The 26,913-nt window shown below is 52.1% G+C and overlaps 1 protein-coding gene across 3 annotated transcripts in view; it reads left to right on the forward strand.

Annotated features, from left to right (window-relative positions):
• RAB10 (RAB10, member RAS oncogene family) overlaps positions 1-22,605 on the forward strand; it is a 44,094-nt gene extending 21,489 nt beyond the window's left edge. The window contains exons 2-6 of one of the 3 annotated variants that reach the window (XM_062489572.1): positions 5,242-5,302; positions 13,366-13,504; positions 17,855-17,944; positions 19,048-19,149; positions 21,626-22,605. In XM_062489572.1, the coding sequence (XP_062345556.1) occupies positions 5,242-5,302; positions 13,366-13,504; positions 17,855-17,944; positions 19,048-19,149; positions 21,626-21,715 (482 nt within the window). In that variant the 3' untranslated portion in view covers positions 21,716-22,605. The other 2 variants (XM_062489573.1, XM_062489574.1) reach the window with 2 other exon arrangements.
• Positions 22,606-26,913: the final 4,308 nt, after the last annotated feature.

A 26,913-nucleotide genomic window follows, 5' to 3' on the forward strand; every position in this document is an offset into this window, starting at 1 on the left:
AAATCCACTTTCTCTTTCCCAGCACAAGCGCATCAGTCAAGAGCTGAGAGTTCTACTTTTAATTAAGCTCTTAATGATCTCAGTTCCTACTTAAGTCTTTCAAAACATTTCTTCTGTGAGGGAATCAGAGCTGCACGGTGTGGATGAACCATCCCAAGTCATGCTCAACATCTTTAGTGCCAGCACTGCTTTCCAGAGGTTTTCTAGAAACTATTTCCTGGGAAATCCTTTTCCCGGAGCTATTCCCTCCATCCTTCACCCTTCAGCACAGAACAAGGTGTCAGTGTTAGTTTTTCCAGGTGTTGTCCCCAGCACTGGGACTTTGCTAGGATGATTTCACTTGGTGTGAGAGGTTTTGGAAGTACAGGCTCAGACAGGAGAGTTTATTTTGGAGGGGCAGTAGCAAATCCCAGGCCAGGGTCTCTTTGTGCCTGGGACACTGGCACTGGTGGATTCCAGCTCTGCGGATACCTGTGGAAGAACACATGGGTTACACAAACATACACACCTTGTAGGAAAAACCTTGACTCCTCACCTTATTAAAAAGTAAAACCCAAACAAAAACTGAATTTTCTGGTGGTAGAGTGGCTTCATGTATAGCTGACAAATTTACAGACAAGATAATCCAATAATAATCTCCGTGCCCATCCCTGGCAGTGCCCAAGGCCAGGTTGGATGGGACTTGGAGCAGCCTGGGATAGTGGAAGGTGCCCTTGCCCAATGCAGGGGGTGGCACTGGATGGGATTTACAGTTCCAAACCATTCCATGATTTCACAGTCTGGTGAGGTTCCTGGGGAAGGTGCTGTGGCTCTGGCTGAGAACTTCACCTCCCTCAGGGTGACCCAGCACTGGGAGGGGCACAGCTGGGCACTGCCACCCAGACACCTCCTGATGGGAATGTGCCCTGAGTTCTGCACGGGAACTCGGGTATTGAGCTGTTCTTGGAGCACACACTGACAATCCTGGCTCCTGCCAGAGCCTGGGGCACAAAACTGGGCAGCTTGAACACACAAGATTTGAACTAAAGTTGGCGAGGCTGGAAGAGGGGGCTCAGACCATCCCCAGCACTGCCCAGGCCATCACTGTCCCCTGTCCCCAAGTGCCACATCCAGAGGGCTTTGAAATCCCTCCAGGGATGGGGAACCCACCCCTGCCCTGGGCAGCTGTGCCCCTGGAGAGCCCTTTCCATGAAGGAATTATTCCCAATATCCAGCCTGAGGCCATTTCCCCTTGTCCTGTCCCTGTTCCCTGGAGCAGAGCCCGACCCCCCCTGGCTGTCCCCTCCTGTCAGGGAGTTGTGCAGAGCCACAAGGTCCCCCCTGAGCCTCCTTTTCCCCAGGCTCAGCCCCTTTCCCAGCTCCCTCAGCCTCTCCTGGGGCTCCAGCCCCTTCCCCAGCTCCATTCCCATATGGTGCTGCTGCAGCATGTGCACAGCAATTATTAATGAATTACAGACAAAATGCAGTTGTTTCTCTGCTGCTCTTGGCCTGTGTTGGGTGAGATGTGCTGAGCTGGGTGCTATAGGATGTGTCTGTGGGATGGGATGGGATGGGATGGGATGGGATGGGATGGGATGGGATGGGATGGGATGGGATGGGATGGGATGGGATGGGATGGGATGGGATGTCCCTGCAGGGTGGGATGTCCCTGCAGGATGGGATGGGATGTCCCTGCAGGGTGGGATGTCCCTGCAGGATGCCTGTCAAGCTCCAGCTCCGGGCCGTGCCCTCCTCCTGCCCTACATTCCGCTTCCTCCCGCCCAGCGTCCTCCCCGTGCTCAATGGGGGCTTTGTTTGGAAGGAATGCAAACAAAATTCGGGCTGTGTGAAAAGGGCCAGCTCATCATTTGTAGCTCTGCAATGGACTGGAAAATAATTTTTCTCCTTTTCTCCCTCCCTCCTACCGGTGGCCTTGGGTCTGTCATTTGTCAAGAACAGTCACTGTGTGATTTAGTGGCAGAGGAGATTTAGTGGCTCCTTGGCAGAGGCCTGAGAAGGTGTCAAGTGATATGGAAATGATTATGGGCTTAAAGCTGTTCTGCTGATGCAGCTCCTGGCTCTTCATTAACATCTTATATCTGAGAGGGCTGGAAACACAAATGCCTTGAGCCAACAGTTGTGTATCCACCAGGACATGCAAGGTTTAACCCTGCACAGGTACAGGTGGGGTTGTGGGCAGTGTGGGCAGTGGCTGCACGGGCCTGACTGCAGTGTCCAGTGTGAGCTGGCAGCCCCTGAGCTGCTCCTGGGCTGTGTTTGCCATGGCTGGGCAGAGCAGAATCTGTGTTTGTGTGAGGGCAGTGTTTGCACTGACCATGGCATCCACTGCTGCTGCTCTTTAGAGCCTTGGTACCTCCAGGCCAGCAACCCAGAAACTCCATAAATGTTTCTGTCCTTTCTAAAGCTGAGTTCAGGTTTGTCACACCTGAGCCTGTGGAATCATTGAATTCCAGACTGGGTTGGGTTGGGAGGGACCTCAGAGCCAGCTCTGCCACGGCAGGGACACCTCCCACTGTCCCAGGCTGCTCCAGCCCCAATGTCCAGCCTGGCCTTGGGCACTGCCAGGGATGCAGGGGCAGCCACGGCTGCTCTGGGAATTCCACCCTGTGGAATTCCAGGGCCTGCCCACCCTGCCAGGGAACAATTCCTAATTCCCAGTACCCCATCCAGCCCTGCCCTGTGGCAGTGGGAGCCATTCCCTGTGTCCTGTTCCTCCATGCCTTGTCCCCAGTCCCTCTCCAGCTCTCCTGGAGCCCCTTCAGGCCCTGCCAGGGGCTCGGAGCTCTCCCTGGATCCTTCTCCTCTCCAGGTGAGCACCCCCAGCTCTCCCAGCCTGGCTCCAGAGCAGAGGGGCTCCAGCCCTGCAGCAGCTCCGGGGCCTCCTCTGGGCTCTCTCCAGCAGCTCCTGCTGCTGCTGCTGTTGGAATCCCCAGGGCTGGGGCAGCTCTGCAGGTGAGGTCTCACCTGAGCACAGGGGCACAATCCCCCCTTTCCTGCTGCCCACACTGGGGGATCAGCCCAGGGCATGGCAGATTTGAGGCTCTCATCCTCCAGCACCCCCAGGCTGCTCCAAGGAACAGGTGGGAGGCTGGGGATGGGGAGGAAATGCAGAAGTGAGCTGGGACCTGTGAGGATCTCCCGTTGTGAGCTGTGCTGAAGGACAGTGAACATTTCCCTATCTTAATTGCAGCATCTGGAATTTATAAGATTTTTGTAAGCCTGACCATGTCCTTCCAGGTTTTCCCATGAATTCCAGCTTGTCCTGTTGGAGGTGATAAATATCTTATCGACACTTAATGAGGGAGTAATTTCATGCTCATCTTTAATTCATGAGCTCTTTCATTATCCTCCTGTGATGACGAGATGTCTGTTCTTCAGCCAGTCAGGTTTTATACCCCTTACCCTCTTCAGCTCTTTCCTGAACTGAATTTTCCTGGTAACCTCCCCATAGCTTTTTTCTGGGAAGCCTTTTGTGTTTCTGCTGTTTATTGTCACTGCACCCACACAGGAGTCTCCTTTTCCCAGGCTCTTGGAACTCCTTTGGAAGTATTTCCAGGGAAATCCATTGCTATTTATAACAACCTGTCTATTCTGAAGGCTGAACTGGTATTATACTGGGATGGGAGCTGAGTATAACATGGGATTAGAGATTTATTTTATCCTCAAATACTGGAGCTGGCTAAATCCCACACGGTGCAGAGAAGAGTTAATTTCCTTAGCTGGGTTAATAATTTACTTTATCTTAACACATAAAAAGTGGCTCTCAAGCATTCTGCTGCAGCTGGGCACAGCCCAGAAGTAACTGTCACCACATAAAACATTTCATTTCTCATGTTTGGTGTTCATTTGTTTGGTTGTGTTGCTGGGGACACCACATGGCAGCAAACAACTCCCTGAAATGCTGAAAAAAATATAGAGTTGGGTGGTTTGGGGCACTTTTGGCAATCAGTGATTCAGCAGGTTTATATTTCCAGTCACGTTGGTGTGATAGTTCATACATTGATTTATAAATGTTACCTCATGTGAGGGATGCAGCAGTGCTGGGGCTGTCTGGAGAACACAAGAGCACTGACCTGTGCTGGGTGTTGGCTGAAAGGAGTTCAAAGAACAGCTCCCATGAAAACTTCTTATATAACATTGCATTTCATAAATTCTGTTTCATCTTCCTTGGTATAAAGTGACCTTGTAGATTTGGGAGGGAAATTTGGGAAATTGCAGCTTCTGCCTTTTTGGAAGTCTAAATATAAACAGGTTTTTGGAAAGCATGAGGGATGATCAGTTGTGTTCTGTGATTGGAATTGAAAGTTGGAATGGTGGCATCTAATTAATGTCAGAGGAGTTTGGGGGGATGGTTTGGAGAGTTCCTGCTGCTCTGCTGTAGCCTCTGCTGTAATTCTTGCAGGCAGCTTTGGGAAGAAAAGGTTAAATCCTGGGGCAGCTCTGGGCCCCTCCTGTCCCTCCAACACCTCAATGTCCTCCTTACACAAACAGTGTCACTGGAAACTCTCTAACCCTACAACCTCTGGGGTTGTGGCCTCCGAAAGACACTGCAGAACGTGCAGTTAACTCTTCATTTATGATTTTCAAATTAATTCTCAGTTAATTCTCAATATACAGCTAATTCCCACCTTATTGCCTTACTGCTGGTATTGAAAGTAAAATCCTTTTTAGGGTCTGTGTTTGGCTGAGTTCTCAGAGTCTTGGTGACACTTGTGCCAAGGTTTTGGCTGTCCCATACCCCAGGCTGAAGCAGGGATGGGTCTGGACAAGGACACCAAGCTCTGATAATTCACTTTTTCTTGCTGGTTAAAGCTTGGAGTGACCTAAACCCTGTGCATCCCTGTGGAATCTCAGAGTGTCTGTTAACCCTGTGTGTGCTGGGAGAGGTGGGGCAGGGCAGCTCCCTGGGACAGCTCCCCAGGGAATGAGGCTGCCAGAGCTCCAGCAGCCTTTGGACAGCACTCTCAGGCACAGGGGGGATTGTTGGGGTGTCCTGGGCAGGGCCAGGAGCTGGATCAGTGATCCCTGTGGGTCCTTCCTGCTCAGGGTGTTCAGTGCAGAGCCCTGAGGCCATGCTGGTGTTCCAGCTCCTTTCCCATTTCAGTGTCCCTCGACATCCCTGGTTTACCTGGCACTTCAGAGAGAGAAGAAAACAGCTGCTGTTCTGTCTCAGCTCTTTAGAGTTTGTTTTTTTTTAAAATAAAAAAACACTAATTAATTATTTATGTTTGTCTATTTTAGGGATAGACTTCAAGATTAAAACTGTTGAATTGCAAGGAAAGAAGATCAAGCTACAGATCTGGTGAGTAACACACAGCTTCCTTCAGCAGCAAGTGTTCCTGGGGAGAGTTTGCTCCTGCTGAATTCCCTTCAGGGATGCAGCTTTGGAGCTGTGTGCTGTGTTTCCACAGTAGCAACACTCCATGTGTGTGTCTGGAGCAGGAGCAGTGTTTGTAACCACTGGGTTACAAACTGGCTGCTCCCTGGGCCAGGCTGCTGGCAAACCTCCTCCTGTGGGGGAGAGCACCCTCACAGGCTGTGATTTAGTGGGAAGTGGTTTGAAACTGGAATTCTGAAATTAGGAGTTGCCTGCAGTCTGTGACTATAAATTGACTGGTAGCCTTGCTTTGTGTCAGCAAGAAAATGCAATCCAGGGCTGCACTTGGGCTGGAATTTTCCATGTTCAGCTGGCTGGAGCACAGCTGCTCTGTGGGAATGTCTGACAAGAGGCAAAGCCTCAGCTCCTTCTTGTGAGCTTCTGTGTGCTTTTAACCAGAGCCTTTCCACCAGCTCAGGTCAGCAGAGCCTGTGGCTTTTCCTGGCCCTTGGGCTCCCTGCTCACATCTCCAGAGCTCTGAGCTGGGATTTGTCCCTTTTGTCCCACTCACAACAATCCCATGGTTTATAACTTTGGTGTCTGTAGATGCAGGAGGGTGGGTTCCAGCTTGGAGGGGCACTGGTCTTTCCAGTCATACCAGGAGAATTATGAGGGATTATCCTTCCTGACCAGGGCATCTGGAATCCTCTTGTCACCAGCACCCTGAGGAAGTGTTAGAACTGGCAGAGAGCAGGTTTGGATGGGGTATTGGGCAGGAATTGTTCCCTGGCAGGGTGGGGAGATCCAGCTGTGGCTGCCCCTGGATCCTGGCAGTGCCCAAGGCCAGGCTGGATGAGGCTTGGAGCAGCCTGGGTCAGTGGAAGGTGTCCCTGCCATGGTACTGGATGAGCTTTAAGGTCATTTCCCAAACCATTCCAGTATTTTATGATTAAAATTAAAATGAAAATCATCATGAAATGTAAAAAAACCCAGAAAAGGTGGAAAAATGAGGATATTTAATGCATGTATAAAGAGCAGGATGTAATGAAGCTGTACAGGGTTTAGTGCCTTAGGGAAGTGGAGTTGAGTGAGCTGAGATTTATACAGTGGCAACTTTTAAATGTCACAAAATTGGGAAGCTGTGGCCTGAGTCTACTGCTTGTTTCTACCAGGTTCAGATTGCATATTTGAAATGAAACTTGGAAAGCAGAAAATGAAGCTCCTACAGAAAAAAAAAAATCTAATAAGTTTCCAACCTTTTCTGTAGCAGAAGTTTTGCCCAGCAGTGGCTCAGTGTCTTGTGGAGGTGTTTTGTGCATCTCCATTTCCCCACTGCTTCCTGCCTTTGAACTCACTCCTCACTTGTAGGAGCTGTGCAACATTCCCAGAACAATCCAAGGCAGCAGCTGAGCGAGCAGTGGATGGATTTAGGGGAACATTTCCTGTGTAAACCTGAGGCTGCTCTGGGAGCTTTCCCTGCTCCAATCTGCAGTTTTTCTTATTAAAGCTCATGAGATTGCCATGGAGCACTTCTGGAGCTCTGGATGGCCCTGTCCTTGAGGTGTGCCAGCCACACCACAGCACACAGCAGCACAGCTCCTTTCCTTTCCTCTTCCTGAATATGGAGAAAAGGCCCTCGTGACAGTCTCACAGCCATGCCCTGACCTCTGAAATGTATATTTAGGACTGGAGCAGAAGCACAAAGGTCAGGCTGAATTAAACCTGCCTGGGGTGAGAAGCAACTCGATACTCAGCAGCTATTAGAGTTGGGGTGCTGCCCTGCAAGGAGCAGGCTGGGTTAGAGCCTTCTCCTGCTGCTCCAAGTGTCAGTGTGCCTGCCAGGAGCAGGATGGGACACAGCCCTGGACTGGCCTTCCAAAGGAAGGAGCTGATCCTGGGCACATCCATCAGGAGAACCACTGTGTGTCACATTCTGGGTGCAGTCACATCCAGGAACTCAGGATCTCCTCGGCTGGGTTATTGTCCAACCTCTCTTTGGAACTGGACAAATTCTTGGGAAGAGAATCCCAAGAATTCTCTCCTTTGGGAGAATTGCTGCTGGGACAGTCCTTAATGATGGGCCTGGTGCAGCATCTGGCAGAAAGGAATTGAAACACATTTGGGAGTGGAAACACAAAGGGGGGGACCTGAATGTCTGGAAGAATATTAACACTGTCATTGTGCAGAAAAAGAATGAAGGACCAGAGTGAGAGATCCAGGAAAAGATGGAGCTGGCTTTGGGAAAACACTGAAGCACTTCAAAGGGACAGGGCAGTAGAGCTAAAAATTCAGTGTGATATCACACATTCAGGAACTCAGGTAGAGCTGCACTGAAATGGAAACCAAGAGGCTTTGGCATTTCCCAGAACTCTTTAACATAATGCAGCATTGAGAAATGGAATGGGATTTTCCTGGTGGTGTGGGCAGTCCCACAGGACACAGGTTTGATCAGCACTTCCTCAGCTGGAAAGAGGAGGGTTCTCCAGGGTGTCAGAGCACATCTTGAAAATCCTGGATATCCTGAACAAGTGGGGAGGGTCTCACAGATCATGCTGCCTCTTTCCAACACCAGAACATCAGTTCTGCCCTTAGGCCTGAAAGTGGCACGTGGGAAACAGCAGGAAGTGAAGTTTTTCTGGGAAACTCCTCATGGGATGTAGTGGCAGCTGCAGGTGTCCATGGATGGGTTCACAAGGGATTTCACAAGAGCTCGGTCAGGTTTGGACTCTTCAATCTACAAAGGGGATCCCTGGTTCCAGAATTCCTCAACCACAGGGAAATGGATGCTGGAAAACCTCTGAGGTGCTTGTCAAAAAGGAGAACTGGGTTTGTGATCCAGGCAAAGCACAGGCTCAAAGGAATGTAACTGTCAACTAAAAATCTATTTTTTTCTTTTTTTTTCCTACTTAGCTGCTCCTCCAGCTCTCCTATCTTTAATGACATTTGTATGTCAGCCTGTTTTCCTACATTGTAAATTTTAGGAACAGCTTTATGTTTTTAGTGTGCAGCTCCTAGCTGTGTGGAGGACTATAAAATAACATTTTTCTCTCATTGCATCTCTGCTGGCAACACACTTCTCCTGACTGAGAAGTGTCCTCAGGATCTTGGTTAATTCAGCAATGAGCTCATGTCAGAAATAATCCCCTGGAGTGTCCTGGGATGACTGTGCAGGTGCAGCAGTGTGCTGTGGCCATCCTGGGCCATTCCAGGTGTGGAAATTCCCTGTGATGTGCAGGTTCTGGTGTGTAGTGAGCAGCCAGAGCTGCACACAGCTCCACTCCCCTGCAGCCTCATTAGTTTCTGCAATTACCCCAAGGATGTCTGCAAGTTAATTCTGTTTGCTGAGGGATTTTGAGACTCGAGGTGGAGGATGTTCCTCTGGCATGGTGGTTTGATGAAACAATTGGATAATTCTCTCATTACGGATTTTTTTTTTTTTCCTGGATGAGTATTATTCAGAAAATCTGAAATGTTCCAGTCATGACGTACCTGAGAGAGCACAGAATCCCAGAATCACTGAGGTTGGAAAATCCCTCCCAGCCCATCCAGTCCCAGCTGTGGCTGATCCCCTCCTTGTCCCCAGCCCAGAGCACTCAGTGCCACATGCAGGAATTCCTGGGACACCACCAGGGGTGGGCACTGCAAAGCTCCCTGGGCAGCCCCTGCCAAGGCCTGAGCACCCTTTCCATGGATCCAGCCTGTCCAGATGCCTCTGCAGAGCCATGCTGCCCTCCAGCACATCCTCACAAGCCGTGGGCTGACTGAGGATACCCTGAATGCCCAGAGCATCCCTGAAGGTGTTGGACAGGACCGAGCCAGCCCTGAGCCCACTGGAAGTGCCTCCATGCCTAGGTTTATCCCAGCCAGGAGTCCATGGGCTGGACAGGGACACTTTTCCCCTGGGGAAGTCCTCAGCTGCAGCTCCTGGTGTTCCCCAGTCTCTGCAGTACCACGTTGTTCTACAAATGTAACAACAGAAATAAAATTATTGGGATTATTTTGCTAGGAATTGCTTGGTTTAATATGTTGAAGACCTTCATTTTGAGCTGTGTGGGCTGGGAGGATGCTCACAAATCATCACATCTAATCTCTCCTTGCTGCAGCCATGTAAATATTTCATCAATAAATCATAATACATTTTAGTCTCTGCCAGGTCAGCTGGAAAGCTGTCCCAGAAATTCCTTTCTCTCCAGGTTAAACCTCTAATGTGATACAGCTTATGCATATTTTAATGTTGGCATGAGAATAATTCAAATAGATTTTTCACTTTCGTTGAGCATCTCCTTTCCCCAGTCCCACAGGACAACCTTCATTGTCTTCACAAAGCTGAACATCCAAGCTCCCTCCCTCTCCTCCTGTGTTTCATTTTCCGTGCCTGTTCCAATAATCCTTGCCCACATTCGTGTGAGCTGGGGTGTAATGGGTTAGTTCTACTATTTAATTAGTGGTTTGCTTTTATTTTTCTTTTTTTTTGTTTTTACCTAGAGTTAGGATTAAAACATGAAGGAGACGAATTTCTTGTTCTGACTTGGTTGTTTATTAAATTTTATTTTAGTACAGAGAGTTCTGCAGCACTTGTAGCTACTAGCTAAAGGGAGCAAAATGGAGGTGAATTTAGTTAGTTACAAAGTCTTTTAAAGCTAAACAGTCCAATAAAGAACTAATATTATTTATACTTTTGACCCAATAACCTAACTCCTGTGACCTGTAGTGCAGCACTAACCCTGCAACCAGAAATTGCTACCTGAAAGCATGAAGAAGAGGCAAGAAGAAAGAGGAAAGAGGAAACACCCAAGAACCTGCATTACTATATTCTAAAACCTCAAATTCCAAACCCTTCACCATGTGAAATCGCACATTTCTATTTAACTACACACCAGTGATTTTAACTCCATCATTCAAATTTAGAAGCCTTCTCCTCAGGTCAAAAGCAGTGTTCTCCTGGGGGTCAGTGTCAGAAAGCTCAGAAATCCCAGGTTTCAGGGTTCCAGCACTGGGAAGGTGAATTCCCAGCTTGCCCAGGTTTGTGCCCACACCCAGAGCTTTTGGAGCTGCTGCCATATCCCAGAGGTTTGAACAAAAGGCATGGGGAGGCAGGGCAGCAAACAGGAGCTGTCTCCTGCCGTTTGCCCAGGGTGGATCCAGCACTCCTGGGCAGAGCCATAACTCATTTCCTCTGTTTGCCTCAGCCACCTCTAATCTCCCATCCATTAGGAGTTATCTCTGAATAATGAATGGAGAATCCATTAACCAGGGGAAAGGGCAGCTATAGTATTTATTAAAAAAAAAAAAGGAAAACACTCCAGGTTCTTTGCTTCTATGCTTCTTCCCTCCCTAGCTTTCTTCTCTTCCATTAGCTGAGCTCCAGTTGCCAGAAAAAGCAGTGGAGGAGTTAACCAGGCAAGTTCAGCTGTAGGATGTGACAAGCAGTGAGTAGCAGCTCTGTGCTGCCAACACCAAGTTGTGTAAAACCACTCAGAATTGTTCCTGTGACAGCTGCTGGCCGTGGCAGGAGGGAGGAATCCCAGATCCCAAATGTCTGCTGGGGTTGGGAAGGCTTTTCCAGCACTGTCCTGCTTGGTAGGAGCCATTGTGGGGGAGTAACCTGGGGGAAGGTGCTGGCAAGTGGGTTCAGAACGTGGGGAGAGAGAAAATAATGAGATGTGAGTGGAGATCTGTGGAGATATTTTGCAGGAGTTTGTCCTGAGTGAAGGAAAGGATCCCTCTCTCTCTGGGATATTCTAGGGAAACAATCAATTAAAGGATAGAACTCCCACAAATCACATCATAGAATCCCAGAACGGTTTGGGTTGGGAAGGGACCTTAAATCCCACCCAGAGCCAGCCCTGCCATGGCAGGGACACCTCCCACTGTCCCAGGCTGCTCCAGCCCCAATGTCCAGCCTGGCCTTGGGCACTGCCAGGGATGCAGGGGCAGCCACAGCTGCTCTGGGAATTCCACCCTGTGGAATTCCAGGGCCTGCCCACCCTGCCAGGGAAGAGTTAACAGCTGGAATAAGGGGACAGACTGTGGCTCTTGTCTGGAAGATAAGCCAGAAAAGGTGAAGTTATAAAGTTTAAATCCAGTTGAGGAATGAGTTATAATTCCAGCTGCTCTTGGCCAGCTGGAGAAATGTCACTGGAAAAAAGTCCTGTGAATTTCAGTGCAGCCAAATGCCAAGTCCTGGAGTTCAGTGTGGGATGTCAGAGCAGTCTGCTCAGTGAGGCCAGGGAGTGGGATGAGTAACCCAGGAGTGCCTGGAAATATCCCAGTGTGGGGCTGCTGAGGCTGCAGCTGGAGTGCCCTGGGTTTTCTGAGCCATGGGCAACTGGGAGGAATCCATGGGCAGTGGGAGCTGAGGCTGTATCTGAGCCCTTTGGGCAGTCAGTGCAGGCTGGGGAAGGTTTCCAGCAGCACATCAGACATTTTCAGGAATTGTGTGGGGATCCCTGGGTGGTTTGTAGAGCTGGGAATGGAGTCGGGTGCATCCCAAGGCAGTCCAGCAGTCCAGGCCTGTCAGGTCCCCTTGGTGAGGGTGATGGGGTTTGGGACCTGCCTGCTTCCTCCTCTGCTCCTTGCCTTCATCCTGCTGTGTGTGCTGGATTGTGAGCCAGGAGCTGTGTGTCAGGGAGACACCAGGCCTTTCTGGGGGGGGTTGTGGAGAGTGGAACCTTGATTTAGACCAGGTTAAATTTGGAGACAACTTTGGTTCCATCTTGTCATAGAATCACTGAATCCCAGAAAGGTTTGGGTTGGAAGGGACCTTCAATCCCACCCAGAGCCACCCCTGCCACGGCAGGGACACCTCCCACTGTCCCAGGCTGCTCCAGCCCCAATGTCCAGCCTGGCCTTGGGCACTGCCAGGGATGCAGGGGCAGCCACAGCTGCTCTGGGAATTCCACCCTGTGGAATTCCAGGGCCTGCCCACCCTGCCAGGGAACAATTCCTAATTCCCAGTATCCCATCCAGCCCTGCCCTGTGGCAGTGGGAGCCATTCCCTGTGTCCTGTCCCTCCATGCCTTGTCCCCAGTCCCTCTCCAGCTCTCCTGGAGCCCCTTCAGGCCCTGCCAGGGGCTCGGAGCTCTCCCTGAATCCTTCTCCTCTCCAGGTGAGCACCCCCAGCTCTCCCAGCCTGGCTCCAGAGCTCCCAGAGCAGCTCCATGGTCTCCAATACCTCAATGTCCTCCTTACACAAACAGTGTCACTGAAAACTCTCTAACACAACAACCTCTGGGGTTGTGGCATCTGAAAGACACTGCAGAATGTGCATTTAATTCTTCATTTATGATTTTCAAATTAATTCTCAGTTAATTCACAATATACAGCTAATTCCCACCTTACTGCCATGCAGGTTTGTTTAAGCACATCTCACCTATCCCACCAAGGATCCCAGAAGGAGATGGGAGCATCCAGGCTGTCATTGAAGTTTTGTGATCAGTTCTCAGCATATTGCTTATAGACAGCAGCATTGATCAGAGCCCTGGAGGGGCTGGAGCGTGTCCAGGGAAGGGAACGGAGCTGGGGAAGGGGCTGGAGCCCCAGGAGAGGCTGAGGGAGCTGGGAAAGGGGCTGAGCCTGGGGAAAAGGAGGCTCAGGGGGGACCTTGTGGCTCTGCACAACTCCCTGACAGGAGGGGACAGCCAGGGGGGATTTGGGATCTGCTCCAGGGAACAGGGACAGGACAAGGGGAAATGGCCTCAGGCTGGGCCAGGAGGATTTAGATTGGATATAGGGAACAGTTCCTTCCTGGAAATGTTGTCCAGCTCTGGACATCTGATTGATGTCCCATAGACTTTAGATAAGAAATGTCAGGCATACACATTTACAGGATTAAGTTAAAGCTTTATAAGACCGATCTGAGAACAGAATCCCTCTTAGTATTTAGTGTGACATCCAGAGAACATGGAGTTACTGTCTGTGTGGCTGCTGGCACGGGAAGGGCCATCCATGGTAGTGGTTCCAGGCTCCTGGAGAAGCCAGGAGGGGTCAGGGAGCACAGGCAGGTCCTGCTGGGAGCTATGAGTGACGGGGCTGTGGTGTCTCCCCAGGGACACGGCGGGGCAGGAGCGCTTCCACACCATCACCACCTCCTACTACCGAGGGGCCATGGGCATCATGCTGGTGTACGACATCACCAACGCCAAGAGCTTCGAGAACATCAGCAAGTGGCTCAGGAACATCGACGAGGTGAGTGACACATCCAACCCCAGAGCGTCCCCAGAGCTCAGCTGTGCCAGGTGACACATCCCAAACCTGATCCAGAGCTCAGCTGTGCCAGGTAACACATCCCAAACCTGACCCAGAGCATCCCCAGAGCTCAGCTGTGCCAGGTGACACATCCCAAACCTGACCCAGAGCTCAGCTGTGCCAGGTAACGCATCCCAGACCTGACCCAGAGCATCCCCAGAGCTCAGCTGTGCCAGGTGACACATCCCAAACCTGACCCAGAGCTCAGCTGTGCCAGGTAACACATCCCAGACCTGACCCAGAGCATCCCCGGAGCTCAGCTGTGCCAGGTGACACATCCCAAACCTGATCCAGAGCTCAGCTGTGCCAGGTAACACATCCCAGACCTGACCCAGAGCATCCCTGGAGCTCAGCTGTGCCAGGTAACACATCCCAGACCTGACCCAGAGCATCCCTGGAGCTCAGCTGTGCCAGGTAACACATCCCAGACCTGACCCAGAGCTCAGCTGTGCCAGGTGACACATCCCAAACCTGACCCAGAGCATCCCCAGAGCTCAGCTGTGCCAGGTAACACATCCCAAACCTGACCCAGAGCTCAGCTGTGCCAGGTAACACATCCCAAACCTGATCCAGAGCTCAGCTGTGCCAGGTGACACATCCCAAACCTGACCCAGAGCTCAGCTGTGCCAGGTAACACATCCCAAACCTGATCCAGAGCTCAGCTGTGCCAGGTAACACATCCCAGACCTGACCCAGAGCTCAGCTGTGCCAGGTGACACATCCCAAACCTGACCCAGAGCATCCCCAGAGCTCAGCTGTGCCAGGTAACACATCCCAAACCTGACCCAGAGCTCAGCTGTGCCAGGTAACACATCCCAAACCTGATCCAGAGCTCAGCTGTGCCAGGTGACACATCCCAAACCTGACCCAGAGCTCAGCTGTGCCAGGTAACACATCCCAAACCTGATCCAGAGCTCAGCTGTGCCAGGTAACACATCCCAAACCTGATCCAGAGCATCCCCAGAGCTCAGCTGTGCCAGGTGACACATCCCAAACCTGACCCAGAGCTCAGCTGTGCCAGGTAACACATCCCAAACCTGACCCAGAGCATCCCTGGAGCTCAGCTGTGCCAGGTGACACATCCCAAACCTGACCCAGAGCTCAGCTGTGCCAGGTAACACATCCCAAACCTGACCCAGAGTTCAGCTGTGCCAGGTAACACATCCCAGACCTGACCCAGAGCATCCCTGGAGCTCAGCTGTGCCAGGTAACACATCCCAAACCTGATCCAGAGCATCCCCAGAGCTCAGCTGTGCCAGGTAACACATCCCAGACCTGACCCAGAGTTCAGCTGTGCCAGGTGACACGTCCCAAACCTGATCCAGAACATCCCCAGAGCTCAGCTGTGCCAGGTGACACGTCCCAAACACAAAGGATCCCCAGAACTCAGCTCTCCCTGGAGAGAGCTGCCAGGAGGGCTGGGATATGAAAGAGGAGCCTGTGAAATACCCACTGTGTACCTTGTGCCACTGCTGGAGGAGGATGGGAAGTGAGGAGCACACTGGGGACTGAGAAGGGCAGGTTTGGGGACAGCTCACACCACACAGTGAGGGCACAGGGAGCTGCAGAGTAGCTACACTGTGTGTTACTGCTCACAGCAGCTGTTTCCTCAGTGTGAGCATGGAAATCCTCAAAGGTCATTACACATCACCACCTCCACTCCCCAGCAGTCATGTCATGAAATATTTGGCGGTTTCTCGTGGCTGGTGCAGGTAGCATGGCTGCTGCTGCTGGGAGTGTTTGGGTAGCTGATCCTTCCCTTGGCAGAGGACAGCCAGGACAGGGAGGCTGGAAAATTTCAGGCAAGGTCAAGTGAAGCAGAAGAAAGTGATGTGGAAGCATTAAGTGCCTGGATCCCCACGAGTTCATCCTCCAGGAGTTTTGAGATGGCAGGAGAGCAGCACAACTGGTAGTTCTTGGTTTTGTTACGCTGTTGCCAACTGGAATAAATTTTTGGATTTTCCTAGAAAGTGCAGAGAAACTACAGAAACACTAGAGCTGAGCACAGGTGAGGGCTGTCAGGCACTGCTCAGTGGAGTCCTGAGGCTGGAGAAAGCAGCACAGCACGAATGGGATGTTGGGATTTGAATTTCCCAGCATGAGGAGTGGGACACGCTGGTGTTTGTGGAGAAGTTCCCTGTGTGGTGAGAACAGGACAGGGGATAAGGCAGCACAGGAAAAGACTCAGCACTGAGTTGGACTAAACTTGGAACTGAGGCCTTTGGATTCTGCAGCTGCTTTGTTAAAAAACTGAGGCGTCCCCAGGTGAGTGATGGATGTCATTGGTACCATCAGGGCTTTTGGTGCCCTCATGTTCTCAGTCTGGGCCACACAAACTGATTTCAGGTGCACTGTGGAGGCTGCTCAGGGGCTGTGGCTGTAAAAGGGACATTTGACACCTTAGGGAGCTGTTGTTATTGTGGGAGAAGTTCAGAAGTGGAGTGTCTTTGTAGAAATCACAGTCACTGAGGTTAGAAAATCCTTTGGAGCTCTTGGAGTCCAACAATCCCCAGCACTGCCAAGGCCACCACTGTCCCATGTCCCCAGGTGCCACATCCACAGGGCTTTGAAATCCCTCCAGGGATGGGAACTGCCCCCCTGTTGGGCAGCCTGTGGGGAATTAATTTTTCCCAGATCCTTTCCTGCCTGTCAGCATTCCAGCCCCTCTGGAATGGTCCATGGGGTTGATGTGACCCCAGTGCAGGACCCAGCTCTTGGCCTTTGTTGGTTCTCACCCAGTGGCCCCAGTCCACGGATCCATCCTCTCCCAGCACATCCCAGTCCACGGATCCATCCTGTCCCAGCACATCCCAGTCATGGATCCATCCTGCCCCAGCACATGCCAGTCATGGATCCATTCTGTCCCAGCACATGCCAGTCCACAGATCCATCCTGCCCCAGCACATCCCAGTCATGGATCCATCCTGTCCCAGCACATCCCAGTCATGGATCCATCCTGTCCCAGCACATCCCAGTCCACGGATCCATCCTGTCCCAGCACATGCCAGTCCCTGGATCCATCCTGTCCCAGCACATCCCAGTCATGGATCCATCCTGCCCCAGCACATCCCAGTCATGGATCCATCCTGCCCCAGCACATGCCAGTCCACGGATCCATCCTGTCCCAGCACATCCCAGTCCCTGGATCCATCCTGTCCCAGCACATCCCAGTCATGGATCCATCCTCTCCCAGCACATCCCAGTCCACGGATCCATCCTGTCCCAGCACATCCCAGTCCCTGGATCCATCCTGTCCCAGCACATCCCAGTCATGGATCCATCCTCTCCCAGCACATCCCAGTCCCTGGGGCTGCCCAGGAGCTCACCCAGGGTGGTGCCCTCGATGCCCAGAGCATCCCTGAAGGTGTTGGACAGGACTGAGCCAGCCCTGAGCCCACTGGTGCCTGTTCCCAGCTGGGTGTGCCTCCATCCCCAGCTCTCCCAGGTTTATCCCAGCAGGGTGCACCTATCCAAGCCAGGATCAGCCAGATCCTCCAGGAGAGTGCCGTGCCAAAGGTTTCATCAAAGCCCAGGCAGATGCATCCACAGCCTTTCCCTCACCCATTAAGGTCACGCTGTCATAGAAGCAGATCAGGTTGGTCCAGCAGGACCTGTCACAAACCTGTCACAGACTGGCTGGGCCTGACCTCCTGCTTGTCCTGTGTGATCACACCCCAGGTGATCTGCTCCAGCACCTTCTCCAGCTCTGAGGTCAGGCTGACAGGCCTGCAGTTCCTGGATCCTCCTTCAGTACTTCTTGGAGCCTGGCATCACACTGGCCAAGCTCCAGTGAGACAAGACCTTCCCAGTCAGCAGGGCTGATGAGAAATGATCCATATTGCCCCTCCGGAGAGGCCTGTGCTGCAGGGAATGGGCTGGATCTGGGATTCCTCATCCCTGGCCAGGCTGACACTGTGCAGGAAACTCTGACCCCTCCCCTCCCTGCTCCACCCTCTGGTTTCTGTTTCCCTTCTCTCCCTCATTTCTTTATTTTCCTCCCCATTTTTCTCCCCAGTCCCTCTTTGTCTCCTGGCTCATCTCTCACATTGTCAATGGCAAACTTAGGAGGAGAAAACCATTAACCAGTGTTAGGAAGTCATTAGGAGGCTGGGGTTAATTAACAGCTTGTTGCTGTGCCACTGCAGTGCATGGAGCTCCGTTGTGGGCAGCTGTAAATGTCCCCAGATTGCAGCTGTAGATGGTGGCCTGGCCACAAAGAAGTGAAGCAGATATTTTAGGTGTGCTGGGGGAGATGTGTGACCCTGTTCCTGTGTCCCTGTGTCCTTCCAGCACGCCAACGAGGATGTGGAGAGGATGCTGTTAGGAAACAAGTGTGACATGGAAGATAAAAGAGTTGTCCCTAAAGCAAAAGGTGAACAGGTGAGTATCAAACAAAAACTTCTTTATCCAAATCAGCAAATCACTGCCAAGGCTTCTGCCTGCTCCAGGGGGTTGGGATGGCCCAGTGGGATGTGCCAGGGAATGAATGCAGGAGCTGATGGGTGGGAATCTTGGGAATGTTTTCTCAGAAACTGCTGTGAACGGGATAAGTTCAGCTGCAGTTTCTGCTTCTTTTGATAACTCAAAATTCCCAGACATCCCTGACATTCCTCAATGTGTGACAGTGTGTGGTGCCTATCCTCTTAGGCCCAGACTCAGACTTGGGATCATTTAGTAGATTCTAATTGTTCTGGATTGTGAAGTTCTGAATTTTCTGAGCCACCTCACATGGCTGGTGCTGCTGGTACTGAGGGAGTCACAGAATCCCAGTATCCCTGAGGCTGGAGAAGCCCTCCCAGCCCATCCAGTCCCAGCTGTGCCTGATCCCCTCCTTGTCCCCAGCCCAGAGCACTCAGTGCCACATGCAGGAATTCCTGGGACACCTCCAGGGATGGGCACTGCAAAGCTCCCTGGGCAGCCCCTGCCAAGGCCTGAGCACCCTTTCCATGGAGAAATTCCTGCTGCTGTCCAAGCTGAGCCTGCCCTGGCCCAGCCTGAGGCCATTTCCCCTTGTCCTGTCCCTGTTCCCTGGAGCAGAGCCCGACCCCCCCTGGCTGTCCCCTCCTGTCAGGGAGTTGTGCAGAGCCACAAGGTCCCCCCTGAGCCTCCTTTTCCCCAGGCTCAGCCCCTTTCCCAGCTCCCTCAGCCTCTCCTGGGGCTCCAGCCCCTTCCCCAGCTCCGTTCCCTTCCCTGGACACGCTCCAGCCCCTCCAGGGCTCTCCTGTCAGGAGGGGCCCAGAGCTGCCCCCAGCACTGGAGGTGTCCCAGCAGTGCCAGCACAGGGGACAGGCACTGCCCTGGCCCTGCTGCCACCCCAGAGCTGGCACAGCCCAGGGGTCACTGGCCTCTTGCCCACCTGGGCACACCTGGGCTTGAGTCCAGCCAGTATTCCCTGCTTTATACGTGCTGCTGATCCCAAAGTGGTGGTGGCACCACTGCAATATCCCCAGGATCTCTAATCTCACTCTCTCTGTTTGCTGCAGATTGCCAGGGAGCACGGTATTAGGTTTTTTGAAACTAGTGCAAAAGCAAATATAAACATTGAGAAGGCATTCCTCACATTAGCAGAAGACATTCTTCGAAAGGTAGGTGCTCCCAGCATTCCTTTGGAACAAACATCCTGAAATCTCACCTCTCACTGTTGTGATGTTCTCCTGAGTTGTTGCAGTGTCTGACTTCGCTGTGCTAAGGCAAAGGAGTCCCTGAAGGAGCAGGGCTGAACTTGTGAAGCTTGTTTGGTGTTTTGTTGTTGTAGGGGGCCTGCCTGCTGGGAGTAACATCCCTCAGAGCCAAGGAACTGAAATCCTTGTTTGTTTGTCTCTTATACTCATGGCTCTTGTGCCTGTGCTGGAGTTAAACCATTCCCATTGGCATGGGGAGAATCCTCCTTTCCTGCCACCATCTCTCGATGCACTGGCAGCTCCTGAGGGGCTTTGGGAAGAGTTCAGGTGTGGAGGTGGGGCAGGAACCAGCCCTACCCCTCCCAGCACTGTCAGAGCCACCACTGTCCCATGTCCCCAAGTGCCACATCCAGAGGGCTTTGAAATGCCTCCAGGGATGGGCATCTGTGCCAGAGCTGGACATTTCCAGGAAGGAATTGTTCCCTATATCCAATCTAAACCCTCCTGGCCCAGCCTGAGGCCATTTCCCCTTGTCCTGTCCCTGTTCCCTGGAGCAGAGCCCGACCCCCCCTGGCTGTCCCCTCCTGTCAGGGAGTTGTGCAGAGCCACAAGGTCCCCCCTGAGCCTCCTTTTCCCCAGGCTCAGCCCCTTTCCCAGCTCCCTCAGCCTCTCCTGGGGCTCCAGCCCCTTCCCCAGCTCCGTTCCCTTCCCTGGACACGCTCCAGCCCCTCCAGGGCTCTCCTGTCAGGAGGGGCCCAGAGCTGCCCCCAGCACTGGAGGTGTCCCAGCAGTGCCAGCACAGGGGACAGGCACTGCCCTGGCTCTGCTGCCATCCCCCCTGGGTTGTCTCCATGACCTGTGGCAGATCCCTGTGTACCCAGAGCTGCTGTGCTGCTCTGTCTGTGGCCATGGCCTGTGTCCTGAGTAAAAAATACATCAGCAGGTGCCACTGAGGTTCCAGGACTGAGCTGGGCTGGATCTCTGCGTGGCTCTGGGGCTGTTCCTGTGGGATGTACTCCCAAGGCCAAGGGCTCAGTGTGCACAGATAGCCCTGTGCTGGATCATTCCTGCCTGGGAGCAGGTCATGGAAACTCCTTGGAGCTCCAGATACATGGGCTGTGTTCCTGTTCCTGTTCCTGCCCCAAGGAGCCCATCCCGAGCCTGTCTCATCCCTTCCATCCCGTGTGAATGCTGTGGGTAGTGTCACCCAGTTGTCACTGCAGTCCTCAGTCATTTCTTAATCAGTTTTTGACAAGCTTTGTGTGATAAACAGGGTTAAACCCCCTGGCCTTTGGTGAACAAGAGGTCAGGCTACAAACCATACCAACCTCTGGGCCTTAAATTTTCTTTTTTGGCCTCTGTCATTACCCCAGGGGTTCTTTTGCAAGGCTGTAACAGAGAGCTAAAAAAGGAATGTAGAGACTGAAGTGTGGTGAGGGTTTAGGTTCCTTTCCAAGCAGCTGGAAGTAGATGTTGGTGTTGGATCACACCCACTGGAGTGGGGTTTTGGCTTTAGTGTCACCAACTTCTGTCCTGTGTGTTCTCTTCCTGGGGAGCAGGGAGCAGAGGCTGGGAGCCAAGCCCAGCTTATCCATAAAAACTGGGTTTTGGAGGTCATGAGTTCACATAATGAGTTCAGCTTGTGTTGTTTGTAGGCTGGGATTTCCTTACTCCACCAAACCCAGCGCTGGCTCTGTGTGCAGCGCCTAAAATAATTCCAGTTGACTGTGGGGTGGTCCCAGTTCAAGCTTGGGGTTTTTTCCCAGCTTTCCAGTTGTTCATTTAAACCAAACCAAACAACAGCAACAAAAGAACCCCTTAAATTGGTTTTGCACATTGGTGCTGCAGTGGGGGGAGGATTCCCTGTGTTTCTGAGGAGCTCTTTGTGCAGTTGATTCCCAGTTTCAGTGGTGGTGTCAGTCCTTGCTGTGTCCCCAGCTCTGGGCGTTCTCCTGGGGATTTCCAGATCCATCTAACTGTGTTCACTTGTTTCCTTGCAGACCCCTGTAAAAGAGCCCAACAGTGAAAATGTAGATATCAGCAGTGGTGGTGGGGTGACGGGCTGGAAGAGCAAGTGCTGCTGAACCTTCTCCTGTCTCACCAATCGCCATCCACCCCTTTTTTTCTCGCTGCAAAACAAACCACTCTGCTCGTTTTTTAACCTGAAACCAATGTTTTTGTTCCTCATTTTAACGAGCTCCTGCCTCCCCTTGGTTTTCTGGCTAGGACAGCTTTGCCTACTCCAGTTTTCTCAACACATGTATAGGAAATTCATCTCTGTGACTTCATTTCCATGTCCCTGCTCAACTCACCACTACGTTTGGGTTGTATTATAGTCCCGTCCCTCCTGCCATTAAACCCCAGAGCAATCATACTCAACTCTCTTCTGCAAATTGTACAAGAATAAAGGTTAGAATTAACAATTGATTTTGTACAACAGTGGAATTTTCTGTCATGGATCATGTGCTTGAGTCGCCATATTTCTCTAGAAGCATCAGGCAAGAGCCAGGAAAAACTCATTTCGCCTTGAGTCCGTGAGTGGGGTTTCTTTGTCCTGTGCCTTATGTGGAAAAAGGAACTTTTATTTTCACTTTCTTTTCTCTTTTCTGGTGGAAGCATGTGCAGGAGACATCCCATCCCCCCGTGCCATTGAGTCCTGACCTCTGTAGTGGTTGCTTTTCTGTAACGTTGGTGTCATGCATCGAGGACAAAGGGTGGTGCAAAACAAAAGCAAACTCCCTGTAACCTGCTGTGTCTCCTCTTGGCAATTCCCGTTCCCAACTCTTCCTGCTGCCATTTTTTTTTTCTCACTTTGCTGCTCTTTCCTTTTTTTTTTCCTCTTTTTCTTCTTTTTTTCTTTCTTTTTTTTTTTTTTTTTGCCTGCATGCTGCTTTGATTTGCATTTCTCCATGGTGTGATGTGTTAATGGAAAGGATGGCAACGCGGTGTGTTTGCCAAAAAATTTAATACAAAGCACTGATTTAGCTTCCGAGGTAAAAAATGTTGAGATTCCTACTAACCCCCCTAGGCCTGTCCGTCACTAGTGATCCCCTCCTCCCTCCCTTTCCCATATGGAAGAGTTATTTGCATGCACTAGTTTCTATGGAGGGTGATGTGGTTGTCTTCTTTCTGTGTATGAATATAACCTGGATCCCCAAACTGACAGTTCAGCACTTCATTAACACAGAGCTCATTAAGAGAGCTCCCAGCTCCTGTCCCCGCCCGCCGCCCCCGGGGCTGCGGGGCTGAGCGAAACCGGATGGAAAGGGAAGGAAAGGAAACAAAAAAAAACCAACCAGGAGGCAGTTTAATTTATTACCTCCCTGGAAACCTTCCACTTTTGCAATGTCCACAGCCAGATCCCGGCGGGCAATGCCAGCCCGGGATAGATGGGTGGATGGATGGATGGATGGATGGATGATGGATGGATGGATGGATGGATGGATCATGGATGGATGATGGATGATGGATGATGGATGGATGGATGGATGGATGGATGATGGATGATGGATGGATGGATGATGGATGATGGATGATGGATGGATGGATGGATGGATGGATGGATGGATGGATGATGGATGGATGGATGGATGATGGATGGATGGATGATGGATGGATGATGGATGATGGATGGATGGATGATGGATGGATGATGGATGGATGGATGATGGATGGATGGATGGATGATGGATGGATGATGGATGGATGATGGATGGATGGATGGATGGATGGATGATGGATGATGGATGATGGATGGATGATGGATGGATGATGGATGGATGGATGGATGGATGGATGGATGGATGGATGGATGGATGATGGATGGATGATGGATGGATGATGGATGATGGATGATGGATGATGGATGGATGGATGGATGATGGATGGATGGATGGATGATGGATGGATGGATGGATGATGGATGGATGATGGATGATGGATGATGGATGGATGGATGATGGATGGATGATGGATGGATGGATGATGGATGGATGGATGGATGATGGATGGATGATGGATGGATGATGGATGGATGATGGATGGATGGATGGATGATGGATGGATGGATGGATGGATGGATGATGGATGATGGATGGATGGATGGATGGATGGATGGATGGATGATGGATGGATGTATGGATGATGGATGGATGATGGATGGATGGATGATGGATGATGGATGGATGATGGATGGATGGATGGATGGATGGATGGATGGATGGATGGATGATGGATGGATGGATGGATGATGGATGGATGGATGATGGATGGATGGATGGATGGATGGATGGATGGATGGATGATGGATGGATGGATGATGGATGATGGATGGATGGATGGATGGATGGATGATGGATGGATGGATGATGGATGGATGGATGGATGGATGATGGATGGATGGATGGATGGATGGATGGATGGATGATGGATGATGGATGGATGGGGATGGATGGATGGATGATGGATGGATGATGGATGGATGGATGGATGATGGATGGATGATGGATGGATGATGGATGGATGGATGATGGATGGATGGATGGATGATGGATGGATGGATGGATGGATGGATGATGGATGGATGATGGATGGATGGATGGATGATGGATGGATGATGGATGGATGATGGATGGATGGATGATGGATGGATGGATGGATGATGGATGGATGGATGGATGATGGATGGATGGATGGATGGATGGATGGATGATGGATGGATGGATGGATGGATGGATGGATGGATGGATGGATGATGGATGGATGATGGATGGATGGATGGATGGATGGATGATGGATGGATGGATGGATGGATGATGGATGGATGGATGGATGATGGATGGATGGATGGATGGAGCCATTGCTCCATCCCCGGTTCCAGCGCTCGCTGCCGCTCCTGCCGCTCTTCCCGGCCCTGTCCTGCCGCTGTCCCCGCCCTGCTGGCCCTGTCCCAGCCCCGGCGGTGAATCCCAGCCTGTGCCCCGCTCCAGCCCCGGGCTTGGCTCTGGCTCCGGCTCCGCTCCGCCCTCGCCGCGGTCGCTAACGCTGAGTGAATTTTAATGAAATGACGGTGTTTGTTTTAACATGGAACTCCTGCTCCGGAGCGGCTCCTTCCCGTTCGGGGACTCCCCGCGGTGTCTCCCTGTCCTTCTGTATTTGGCATTTTTGTCCCCTGTGTGTGTTAACCCTTCCCAGGCGAGTGGCTGGTGGGGTCGAGCTCAGCGTTCTACAGAGTCCGGCTGCTTTTGGCTAAAATCTGCACTTTCTAACGTGATCAAAAAGGGAAAAAAATGGCGAAATCTACATCAAGGGTGGTTTTTTTTTTGTTTTTTTTTTTTTTCTTGTTTGTTTGTTTTGGTTTTTTGTGTTTGTGGTTTTTTTTAATAACCTTGTTTTAAACGTGAGCTTTTTATTTTCTTGCAGGGGCTCGGCTCCCTGGGCGTGCCCCCTTTGTAGACGCCGTGCCCGTTTGCAGGCACAGGTAGAGCCCAGGCCACTCGCTGGTGCCACTCGCTGGTGCCACTCGCTGGTGCCACTCGCTGGTGCCACTCGTGCCCCTCGTCCCTCCCCGGTCAATAAAACTGAGCTGTTTCTCTCGGGTTTATTCCTGTTCCTGTCCAAACTCGAGCTGCACCCGCGGGCTCAGGCGGGGCAGGGAGGAAGGAGCAGCACGAGTCGGTGCCGGTGCTGAAACAGATAAAACCCCCCCTAAAAATAATAATGATAATTAATAATAATAATAATAACGATCATGTCGGAGGAGTTTGCAGTAACTTGATGTCTGCTGGTCTCTCAACTCCCTGCTTGTGGAACCTGTGCTTGGTCCCCCAGCCCAGCCCTGTGGAGTAGAGAAGGGCACTGGGAGGTGTCACAGCCCCTCCGTGCCCCGCGGGGGGAGCTCAGCGCTGCCCTTTTGCCACCAAAAACAAACCCAAACAAAACAAAAAAAGTGTTAAACGATGAAATTGGTCCTGCTAAGCCGAACCTGAGCTTGGCTCTGTGCCACGGCCGTGTCACTCGCCGGGGTCACTTCGTGCCCTCGGACTCGGACGGTGGAATAAAACAGCATCAAGGTCTTGGATTAATTCCCATGCCGACAATTTTTTACTTAATCTTTTAATATTTTTGCTACTCCACTCTGGCTTTTTATTTAAAACACATTCTTTTGTACCACTTACTGTATCAAATTGTATAAAAGATCACTGTCCCATTCTTGGTCGTACCAAGAGCGAATAAAAGCTTTTATAAACTTGCAGTGGTGACTTCCTGGGCCCCTTGAATTCCCTCTGGCTCCTGTAGGAGTGAGCCCAGCCCTGGAGGAGGTGGGATGAGTCCCCCCAAACCTTCAGGTCACCAGGATTGGTTTTTTGGGGGTGGAGCTGCTCCTGCCTTTTCCAAAGCTTTTTCCGAGGGCAAGATGGTGGGAAGAGCAGCGGAGGCTCCGAGGCTGCCCCATCCCCACGTGGAGCCCCTGTGGGCTCAGGTGGGATTTCAGGGCTGGTTTGGGGGTGCGAGATCTCCTTTGGGGGAGAGGGCCTTTGCCAGCGTTTTTTGGGAAGCAGCTGCTCCATGTTCTGCACCCCCAGGCCCTGCCTGGGGTGGGAAGCAGGGGAGGCTGTTCCAGCTGTCCCCACTGCTGTGCCTGCGTCCTTCCCCAGCCGTCCTGGCCAGTCCCCTCTGCCCCTCGGGTGTTCCCGGCTCTCCCGCAGCCTCTGGAGGGCGGGGACGTCCCCTCCAAGAAACCCAGTGAGGGACCGGTCACAGCAGAGGACACGTGGCTGCTGCTGCCCTCCCACTGCCACGGTGTCCCTGTTCCCTGAGTGTCCCTGATCCCACAGTGTCCCCACTGCCACGGTGTCCCTGTTCCCAGTGTCCCTGTTCCCATGGCACCAGTATTTGGGAGAGGCTGGTTTTTATGGTTTTTTCTGGGGTTTTTGTGCTCCTGGGAATGTGTTATGGCCGCAGTGCTTGGCAGTCCCTGGGAGGGAGCGATCCCAAATCCTCCTCATCCCGGGAGCTCCCGGTGTGGGAACCCCGCACTGCCATCCATGGGTGGGGGATTTTGGGGGGAACTCTCGGGGTCTCAGGGAGGGGGAGCCTGGCAGGGACCTTCCCCACATGGACACCATCCAGCAGCTCCCAGTGTCCTGCTGGTCCGTGCCACCCCTGGCAGCGAGGCTTGGGTTTTCTCCATCCTCCTGCTGCTGCTGCATCCCCCTTGCTGTCCCCATCCCGGCTCTTTTCCCATCCCAGCTCCGTCCCCAACCCACCTCCATCTCCATCTCCATCTCCATCCCAGCTCTATCCTATCTTATCCCTTCTCTGTTCCGTACGTGCTCCTTCCTTGTCCCTTCTCCTTTTCTACAGCTGTTTCCTCCCTTTTCCTGCTCCTTTTCCATCCCTGCTCCTTCCCTTCTCCTGCTCCATCCCTTTCCCTGTTCTACCTCTGCTCCATCCAATCCCCGCTCCGCCCTGCCCAGCAGCCTCCGCTTCTGCTTGTGGGGGACAGTGACGGGTGACGCGGGTGACAGCACGCGGTGACACGTCCCCAGGGCCGGGCACTGGCACTGCTGGCACTTGCTGCTTCCTCCACTCCTTCATCCTCCTCAGCCCAGTCTCCAGCGGGCCAGCGGCGGGGGATGCAGCACCGGGGAGGGGGGTCCGGACGAGACGCTGCAGAGCTGGGCCGGGGCTTCTCCACCGCGGGCTCTGAATGACCGAGGGGTGCGG

The sequence above is a fragment of the Cinclus cinclus genome, chromosome 3 (genome assembly GCF_963662255.1).
Source record: "Cinclus cinclus chromosome 3, bCinCin1.1, whole genome shotgun sequence".
NCBI lineage: Eukaryota > Metazoa > Chordata > Aves > Passeriformes > Cinclidae > Cinclus > Cinclus cinclus.